General features: G+C 38.7%; 1 protein-coding gene across 2 annotated transcripts in view; it reads left to right on the forward strand.

The window, feature by feature from the left end:
- Window positions 1-823: 823 nt before the first annotated feature.
- Window positions 824-10,587, forward strand: part of anxa11b (annexin A11b) — a 17,590-nt gene continuing 7,826 nt past the window's right edge. Inside the window, exons 1-7 of one of the 2 annotated variants that reach the window (XM_039650553.2) lie at window positions 824-982; window positions 4,763-5,069; window positions 5,663-5,697; window positions 5,814-5,990; window positions 7,276-7,363; window positions 7,454-7,548; window positions 7,644-7,757. In XM_039650553.2, coding sequence (XP_039506487.2) covers window positions 4,772-5,069; window positions 5,663-5,697; window positions 5,814-5,990; window positions 7,276-7,363; window positions 7,454-7,548; window positions 7,644-7,757 — 807 coding nt within the window. In that variant the 5' untranslated portion in view covers window positions 824-982; window positions 4,763-4,771. The remainder of the gene's footprint in view (window positions 983-4,762; window positions 5,070-5,662; window positions 5,698-5,813; window positions 5,991-7,275; window positions 7,364-7,453; window positions 7,549-7,643; window positions 7,758-10,587) is intronic. The other variant, XM_039650560.2, reaches the window with a different exon arrangement.

The raw sequence follows: 10,587 nt of genomic DNA on the forward strand, positions 1-10,587 counted from the left end.
ACTGTCCGCTCCTGAAGACAAACCCTTTCATTTCTAAACACGTTTCTATGAGTGAAGGACTGACGTCACACATGAGTAAGAGAAGCCTCTGTCGTTTTCATGCAAATGATTTAGCTTTTTATTTGTTTATACTTTACAATTGTGATGTTCACAAGCGTTCAGACTCAATGTGAAGGTCAGAAACTGTCCTGTCAATTCAAGTGGCTTTTCTCTGTTGCTTTACATCTGACACACAAACCTTTGCACCCATTATAAACATCTTTAATAAAGTTATCCATTAACTGAACAGATATTAGGATATACATTCATTATCTGGCACCCCTTCAAAAACCGTACGTGGTATCCATAACTTACAGCAAAATACTAAAATCATTAGGCTATGCATTTGCAATGGATGTCCTTTAGTGTAAGAAGCCTTCAGAATATCTGACTTTTTGTATTGTATTATATTATATCAATTATACTACATTATATCATATTTAGTGCTGTCAAATAATTTGCATCTAACATAAAAGATACACACAAACACGCGTTTCGCGTTATATAAACAAAAACTTTTATGTTCGATGCGATTAATTGATTTGACAGTACCCAATTATATTAGCCTACATTATATTTTATATTAGCAATTTATACTGGAAGTGTTACTTGTCACTATTTGGATACTAAAAGTAGTAACTATCAGATAAAAACAAATATAGTAATAGTTATAGTAGTAGTACATGTATTATATTTATAGCAACGGTAACAACCCCAAACAATATCATTATTCAAGGCACACGCCTCTTGGATTTCCTTCAGAAGAAGATCGTAGGCCTATATGAGTACTATATGCTTGAAAACAGGGATCGGCCTGTTTTGTTTGTGTGTGGATGTGGATAGGATCGAGTCACACCCACTGTGACTGACTGACGCCCTCCCTCACTTCCTCATTCTGACCTAACTCACGGGCTCCTTTCCTCGCATCACATCACACATCCAAGTAAGTTTTACTTTACAATCGTTTTTTTACGTTAAAACAACAATGTATTGAGCGTTTGGCGCGTTCGTTCTGTGTTCGGTGTGACGTGTGCGTTTACAGAACGCGCGTGATACAATGTAACCATTCCGCGTTAATCCGCGTTAAAATGTCCGTCAGATGCTTGAAAACCGTCAGAAAACTCGGTCGAATGTTGTAAGTGTTCGTGGATTAAGATGTGTGTTGTTTCAGATTTTTTGAGGGCGTGTTGTCGTATAATCTGAAATATTTGGCTGCCATTTTTTTCTTTAGGCAGAGAGCGATGTTGAATGGTCAAACCGTGTGCAGTGTGTGTGTGTGTGTGTGTGTGTAGTGTGCGATTGTCGGACTGAGAGTTAATCAGTACATGTTCAGACCTGAGATGTGTAAGAGAAAAGCTGCATTACTCCAGAAAAAGCAGGATAACCACTGATCACTGAATTAAACCACAGGTTAGGTGGTTTGATTCTAACCCTACTAAAGCATGCAGTCACGCGAGAAAGTTAGTGAACCCTAATAATAATGTCATATAACCAGAGAATAATAACCTAAACAAACACTATGTATTTTCTGGTCCTAAAAAAGGATATATAAAGGGGGTTTTAAATGTGTCTTGGAAAAAAAGTACCTCTTTTTCTCTATATGGGGAGTTAGACAGGTTTTTTAAAGGATTTTTTAAGGATCTAACATTGGGAAATGACTCAAACTTAAAATAATATTTAATTATAGGAAGAGGGTTTAACACTGATATATGACTTGATAGTCAAAAATATTTGATAGTCAAAAACGATTAAAAAAACTTTACTTGATAATAAAAAAACCTTTAGACAAAATATTTTTTTAAATGTTTCCATGTGTCGATACATTGCATCATATTATATCATAGTTGATGCATTTTATCATACACATTATATCATAGTTAATGCATTGTATCTTACACATTATATCATAGTTGATACATTGTATCATACACATTATATCATATACACATTATATCATAGTTGATAAATTGTATCATATAAATTTATCTCATCGTTGATGCATTGTCTCATACATTTATATGATAGTTGATACATCAACATTTTATGGCTTATATATTATGTTGTGAGACTGAGAATATTTAGCTTGTGGAAGAAAAAACACCAATTTAATTCAGAGACTCAAACTGAGCAAAAATAAGCAATTTGACACTGATATTTATGTGTACAAAACATAATAAATTCTGATGCTTGTAATCACTGAGATCCTTACTCTCAGAAGCTTTCACAGGGGCGGTAACTTTTCTAAAGGTTCACTTATGTGTGCATATTAAAAGGAACAAAAGTGAATTTTTAAAAAGGTACCACCTGAGGGACAGCTTTTGTACCCCTTTTTTTCTGAGAGTGTGTAACAGGATAGCAGACATAAAATACATAAAAATATCAGTCCTCACTCTATATCTGATGGTATTTAAATGCTTAGTTTTGTGATCAAAGCTCATTACGTGTTAAATCAACCAAATTTCAGAAACTTCCCTGCATGGCATGAAATTTTTTTTTTTTCTGAAGAAAGACAAACATAGTGATTGAATACCCAAATATTAAATGTCATGGATGAATATTTGAGTAATCCACTATTTTGCAGAAATACTTTAAATTTGAGACTTAATTGCAACACATTTATTTTTCTGTCAACATAAGCAAAACTCACCTGATAAACCTGCCTTTCCACACACACACTTGTTTGCTCAGTGGGATCTCACTCATCCGTGTTGGATTATTCACTCCTCACAGTCTAGGTTTCTGATCATGTGACCCAGGAGTTGTGTGTTGAGACAGAGTGGCCCCAGCTCTGGGAATTATCTATCTGTCTATATCCATCTATAGTACAGGAGATTTTTCAACCAAAGTGAGTGAATTATAGAAAGAGAGATGATTGTTGTGGACAACAGAATTGTCTCAGTAAGATGAATGGAGACACGAGTACAGTAGAATCACACCTGAATCATGTGCATGCCTCCAGCAGGCTATATTTATTTCACAGATAAGTGCATTGCAATTAAGATAACGTGAAATGACTTTGACATCTAGGCTACTGAAATACAGCAGAGCGTCGAACTGTAGTAATTTGAAGGTTTGCCAGGTTTATTGTCCTCTGATGTTTTTTTTTTTGTTTTTTTATCAACATCATTAATCACATTTGAGTTGCTGCTGATGATTGATATGTTCACCAGAATGACAGTGATCTGGTTTTGTTGGTGAAGACCAGTCCAGTAGCAGGTTTCTTCGCTTCACCGGTTTCACTTGAACAAAAGCGGCCCTTCCCCCACACACACACACACACACACACACTCCAGTGGCAGGAATTAACTTAGGCTCTGGGAAAAAATGCCACTGAAATAAATAAAATGCTCCCCCCAAACAAGAAAAAAGTCTTCGTGTTAGTTATTGTTTTTATATAATATTAATGTTTTTCCCTCACGTGAGCTCGTTTATGCACAACAATACACTGATAACTTAAAATAACCCGTTGTCCCAGTTTATTCAAACCAATAGCCGGCAATGCAAGTAAAGCGCTTTTACAAGACTTTAATAGTAATATATCCGGTTCACACCAGACGCGTCAAATTCGCGCGTCGAAATTGACGGAGGCGAAATCCGAAACCCGTTGGCGGCCATCTTTTTACAGAATGGCTGATATCGATCGATCTTTTATCGAGAGAGTCACCGCTCTGTATTTGCTCTGGAGAGCAGAACAGCGGCGTAGGGGTCATCGTCGCCGTATTCGTGTCCACCGGACTCGGAGGAGAACCCAGTTTCGCGAGTTCCACCATTTGCTCCAGGTCAACGCGTCTTTTGCATAAAATCACTCGCGTCAGACGATCTATTCGCGTCTGTTGGGAACGCTGATTAGTACACTCAAAGAACGCAGGTTAATGCGTTTACATGATGGGTGAAATCGGGGTATGTGGCAAAAATAAAGCTGTGACGATCGGTTTATGTTTAAGCTGTTTATTACTCCAATAAAGGAAAACAAGTTAACGCGTTTACATAAAGTAATGGGCCATATGCACGCATAAGTTCCGCATTTGACGTAAGGATGCTCGTCCATTTCCGGTTGTGTAGATTAAAAGCGGAGTAAAACCGGAGAAAACGGGATTATGGCAGAGTCTTCAATATTTACTGTCCTCCCGTCTTTGAAACGAAACGTACATACGTTTAGATGTAATTTTATAGTTATGAATATAATTTTAAAAAGAAGCATAAACACAACGAGGGGTGTCTGTTTTATCTGTTTTTGTGACTAACGTTTCATTAGTATAACCATGGAGTATAAAATTCAATATAAATTCTCGGTATTGCATTGGACTCTACGATCGGCGGAAGTTATCCAGCATCCTTAATCCTTCACCGGAAATAACGCCGTGCATAGAGCCCATTGTCGTACATTGTCGGCTTAAAGGGATAGTTCACTTTGAAATAAATTTTTGATATGTTTTAGCTTACCTCAAGGGCATCCAAGATGGAGGCGTCTTTGTTTCCGCAGTAGTTTCAATTTTGATATTTTTAGGTCAAACCGTTCTTGTCTGTCAGTCATATAATGCAGGTCTTAACAAAGCATTCAAATGAATCATTGACTCACTCACTCACTCCTGCTTTGTCCGTGAATAAACTCACTGGCTCTGAATTGCATAGGCCGCCTCTGGTTACTTCACGTTACTGACTGAGTCTGTTCTGCTTTTGCATGTGACACTAATTTTAAAATAACCATGTAAATGTTCTCCAGGTGTCAGAGATGAGTTATCCCGGATATCCTCCCGCAGGTGGCAACTACCCCCCTGGCCCCGGCCAGTATCAACAGCCCCAGGCTGGATACCCCCCCCAACCCGGAGCATATCCTCCCCAGGCGGGATACTATCAGCCTCAGCCCGGAGCCGGATACCCCCCCGGAGCCGGATACCCCCCCCAGGCCGGTGGATACCCCCCCCAGGCCGCCGGTGGATACCCAGCTGCCCCGGGAGGAGGGTACCCGCCACAGGCTGGAGGTTACCCCGCCGCCCAGCCCGGGACCTACCCCAACATGCCCCCCGCAGGTGAGTCCGGTTACATGCCGAGGCATTGTGGGACGTTTGTGTATGCAGAGATTAGAGCTACACGATTAATCGCAATCATGCAACCATGCGCGATTTGGCAAAGGCTGCGATTATTTTATGTGCAGCTTGTCAGTGAAGCACGGCTGATCAGTAGAAAATGCTGCTCCTTCTGAACACTAGAGGGCGTCTTACACACACACGCCTCATATCCCTCTGAACGAGCATCAAAAAAGCATGTTATTAAATGATTAGTTTGATTAGCAACAGAAAAATGATTTGAGGACAGAATCGCAGAATCCAGTCATAAAAATTTAATTTACTGTAGAATGCGTAATGTCAGGGATTTTGGCACAGTTTGGATCATATCACGATTGTTAATTTCGTGAATTTAATGAATCCGTTAAAACGGGATCCAAAATCGCAAGAAAATAATATTTGGGGAGGTGTAAATAGTTTCAAAGGATCCTAAAAGATGCATTTCAAATGAATCAGTTTCTGCATTTCATGCATTGTGCATATGATTGCATGATTCTTAATGTTTGGTTGTTGTCCTGTGATTGACATTGTGTCACAACTGTTATTTATGTTGTCAGCAGGTGGATGGGGTGGGCAACCTGGATTTGGAGCTGTAAGTATCCCTTTATTTCTTTTATCGTGCATGATCAGTTATGTTGTGTATTTTTAATGTTGTGTAATTAAGTGCTGGACTCTGAGATGAAACTAATCATGTGCATGATCTTCTAGCCTGGCGGAGGAATGCCTCAGGGTTACCCCGGGGTGCCAGTGCCGGGACAGCAGCCCATGCCAGGACAGCAGCCCATGCCAGGTTACCCAGGTGCCCCGGTGCCAAACCCGTCAATGCCCGGGTACGGAGGAGGCGTCCCTGCGGGACCAACGCCACCAGCCGGTCCTGCTGTCAATGTGAGAGACTGCCCGCTTTATCCGCCAACATAAACGTGTACGCTTTTGTTCGGTTTAGATTTTCACGGTTCCCAAAGTCCTGAAATTATAAAATGTTTCATAATCTAGAATTGCTTTGTCACAATGAAAATCCAGGAACAAATTGTCAAGAAAATGTATGGTCATACAATGTAAAAAAAACCCTGACATTAAAAAATATATTTCTCTGAATGTGCCTAGTTTCACGGATAATTTCCACAAGAAAGACACACACACGCACACACACAAAAACAGGAAACTGAAATGACAAAACTTGCCCTTAATGGTTAAGCAACTCACCATTGAAACAGGAAATTTGACACATAAAGGTTTTTTTTTTTTTTTTTGTAAATGCAAAATAGCTTTCACTATGCATTTACTTCCATAATATGACATATTTTGTGTGAAAATGAATATAAAATGTTTAATCATTTGCATACCGTTCAAAAGTTTGATGTTGGTTAAGTCTCCTCACCAAGGCTGCATTTTTTTTTTAAATTGTAAAATATTATTACAATTCAAAATTGCTGCTTTTGTGAATTATATGTGAATATATAGTAAAGTGTAATTTATTCCTGTGAATTTTCAGCATCATTACTCCAGTCTTCAGTGTCACATGATCTTTCAGATTATGATTATGATTATCATCAATGTTGAAATCAGTTTAATATTTTTGTGCAAACTATCATAATTTTGTTTTTTGGATAGAAAGTTCAAAAGAACACAATTTATTTGAAATAAAAAATCTTTTGCAATATTATAATTGTCTTCACTGTCACTTTGTCTATGTAATGCATCCTTGCTGAATAAAATTATTAATTTCTTTAAAAGAAAAACCTGCCCCCAAACTTTTGAACGGTAGTGTGTGTGTGTGTGTGTATTTACAGTATAAACTATATAGTGTGTGTGTATTTATTTCACTACATGAAAACAAGGAAAAATATTTAAATTTGAATTAAAAAAAAAATGTTAATAAGTAAAATCATAATCAATCGCAGAAAATAGACATGCATGGGGATAAAAGCTATAAGAAGGAATATAACGCATTAATAAAAAATAGTTTTTAAAAATAGTATAACGCATTAATAAAAAATAGTTAGTGAAATATAATACGATACAATAATACAAATATAGAAAATACACAATAGAGAGAACTATGCATATACAGATATGCCTTTTCCGGATTTAAGAATGTAAACCATTAAATTACCATTAAACAAAAATAAATGTACTGATTTGCACTGTTTCCTGTGATGTGTGTGTTCAGAAGGGATACCGTGGTTCCATGAAGGACTTTCCCGGGGCCGACCCTCTCAAAGATGTCGAGGTGTTACGGAAAGCCATGAAGGGCTTCGGTGAGAAGAAATTGATCGACTTTACAAAAACTTTACATACCGTCACATCTTTAAATACAGAACAGTGACTGGATGTGTTTCTGCTCACAGGAACCGATGAGAACGCCATTGTCGAGCTTCTTGGCAGTCGAACCATCAAGCAGCGTGTGCCGTTGTTGGCGGCATACAAAACCACCTACGGCAAGGTGAACACATGAGGAACTAAGCATCAGATTAAAGTCAAAGAGCTGCCATTGTGGTTTCTTGTGTGTAACTTTGGATTCTGATTGACGTTTTCCAGGATCTGGTTAAGGACCTGAAGTCAGAGCTGACGGGAAACTTTGAAGATTTGGTGCTGAACATGCTGAAGTCTCCGGCACAACTCGATGCCTATGAACTAAAGCAGGCCATTGCGGTGAGGTTTTATTTTGCCCTTGATTTTCGGGGAGCCTAAGCCCCTCCCCTCCGCTTCCGGGACCTTATTTCGGAAAAAATATGTATGGTAGTCAATGGCGAGAGAGAACTTCTCTTTTTGTTCCGTCTGAACTGTGCCCTGAATTACACAGAAGCGAAACAACGAGCGAGATCCGCTGCTTGTGTGTGTGCAGTCTGGTACAACACACTCAGGCATGACGGCGTAAAGTTACGACTATAACGCAAGACTATAGAAACAATGACAGACGTTAGCTTCAGGAAAGTTAGCTTCAGTAGAGTTAGCTCCAGTAAAATTAGCTTCAGTAGAGTTAGCTCCAGTAAAATTAGCTTCAGTAGAGTTAGCTTCAGTAGAGTTAGCGTCAGCAGAGTTAGCTTCAGTAGAGTTAGCTTCAGTAGAGTTAGCGTCAGCAGAGTTAGCTTCAGTAGAGTTAGCTTCAGTAGACTTAGCTTCAGTAGAGTTAGCTCCAGTAAAATTAGCTTCAGTAGAGTTAGCTTCAGTAGAGTTAGCTTCAGTAGACTTAGCTTCAGTAGAGTTAGCTCCAGTAAAATTAGCTTCAGTAGAGTTAGCTTCAGTAGAGTTGGCTTCAGTAGAGTTAGCTCCAGTAAAATTAGCTTCAGTAGAGTTAGCGTCAGCAGAGTTAGCTTCAGTAAAGTTAGCTTCAGTAGAGTTAGCTTCAGTAGAGTAAGCTTTAGTAAATTTAGCTTCAGTAGAGTTAGCTTCAGTAGAGTTAGCTTCAGTAGAGTTAGCTTCAGTAGAGTAAGCTTTAGTAAATTTAACTTCAGTAGAGTTAGCTTCAGTAGAGTTAGCTTCAGTAAAGTTAGCTTCAGTAGAGTAAGCTTTAGTAAATTTAGCTTCAGTAGAGTTAGCTTCAGTAGAGTTAGCTTTAGTAGATTTGGCTTCAGTAGAGTTGGCTTCAGTAGAGTTGGCTTGAGTAGAGTTGGCTTCAGTAAAGTTAGCTTCAGTAAAGTTAGCTTCAGTAGAGTTAGCTTCAGGAGAGTTAGCTTCAGTAGAGTTAGCTTCGGTAGAGTTAGCTTCAGTAGAGTTAGCTTCGGTAGAGTTAGCTTCAGTAGAGTTAGCGTTGGTAAAGTTAGCTTCAGTAGAGTTAGCTTCGGTAGAGTTAGCTTCAGTAGCTTCAGTAGAGTTAGCTTCGGTAGAGTTAGCTTCAGTAGAGTTAGCTTTGGTAAAGTTAGCTTCGGTAGAGTTAGCTTCAGTAGCTTCAGTAGAGTTAGCTTCAGTAGAGTTAGCTTCGGTAGAATTAGCTTCGGTAGAGTTAGCTTCAGTAGAGTTAGCTTTGGTAAAGTTAGCTTCGGTAGAGTTAGCTTCAGTAGCTTCAGTAGAGTTAGCTTCAGTAGAGTTAGCTTCGGTAGAATTAGCTTCGGTAGAGTTAGCTTCAGTAGCTTCAGTAGAGTTAGCTTTGGTAAAGTTAGCTTCGGTAGAGTTAGCTTCAGTAGCTTCAGTAGAGTTAGCTTCAGTAGAGTTAGCTTCGGTAGAGTTAGCTTCAGTAGAGTTAGCTTTGGTAAAGTTAGCTTCGGTAGAGTTAGCTTCAGTAGAGTTAGCTTCAGTAAAGTTAGCTTCAGTAAAGTTAGCTTCAGGAAAGTTAGCTTCAGTGGAGTTAGCTTCAGGAGAGTTAGCGTCAGCAGAGTTAGCTTCGTTGAGAGAAAACGTCCACCTTTGGGGTTTGAAGTCTTTACGTATTTTCACAGTCTTACACCTCAACAGTTTTACATCAAACTGTGACTTTCTTGACTTTAAAATATATATTTCAAATTGGCAAACATCATATGTGCAATTCAGGGCACAAATCCAACTAGATCAAAATATTTGTTGTCTGTCGCCATTGACTACCATACAAAATTTCCGAAATAAGGACCCATGGTCGACCGTAAGGGGAGGGGCTTATGCTCTCTATTGAGATACTAGATATATTGGTACGGTATTTAAAGTTGGCTTGAAATGATAAGTTGCGCTAGTTTTTTCTTTCCTATTGTATCTGAAATGGCTTCTTGAACAAGAACAAATGTGGGCAGGGCTTGGCTTTGTTCGTGGGGAATTGATTAGATGGTTGTGGTTTGCTATTGGTGGATTTCATGTGAGTGACAGGTTGCCCCGCCCTCGTCGAGGTTAAGTTAATCTGATTGTAGATTACGGGAGACATGGATTTAAAACAATAATGTTGTGCAACAATAAATCATCTATATAAAATACTGCAATATTCCATTAAAATTAAGAATTGATTTCATGATGATTTTAAAATGTCTCTTTTCCAAATCCTTGGTAACTGAAATGCAGAGTCATAAGGGACTGATGTGGAAGGTCTTGCGTAGGGTTTCATGTAATGCTAACAGCTCTTTATCCCAGTGTGGCAGGGAAACATGCTAACACTAACACACTGGGTTACAGCACAGATCTCATATTACACTGAAGTCATTAAAACACTTCTTGTTTCCCAGCTGTGGTTATCAGGAAGTACCGTATTTACCAGAATTTTTTTTTCTTTTTTTTCATTTGTTTGTCACATTTTTTTTTGTATTAAAAGAAACTGGTAAATAAAGCAAAACGTTTCCAAACATACATATCTATTTCAGTTCCGCTCAATCCACAGCAAATCCTTCTGTTAACTTTGGCATGCTTTATTTTATTGTCTTTCCCCGCCATCACATATAATTCGTAGGTTTCTAATATTTAGAGTCTCCAACAATAGGTTTACACGCACTCAAGGTCAAAAACACTTTAATTTTCCCATAATACACTGCAGCATCAGCTCTTTTCTCTCAGCGTCTGAAACGCTTCATCTGCAGATTCAGTCTCT

Source organism: Pimephales promelas, chromosome 17, assembly GCF_988280905.1.
Source record: "Pimephales promelas chromosome 17, fPimPro1.hap1.1, whole genome shotgun sequence".
Classification (NCBI taxonomy): Eukaryota; Metazoa; Chordata; class Actinopteri; order Cypriniformes; family Leuciscidae; genus Pimephales; species Pimephales promelas.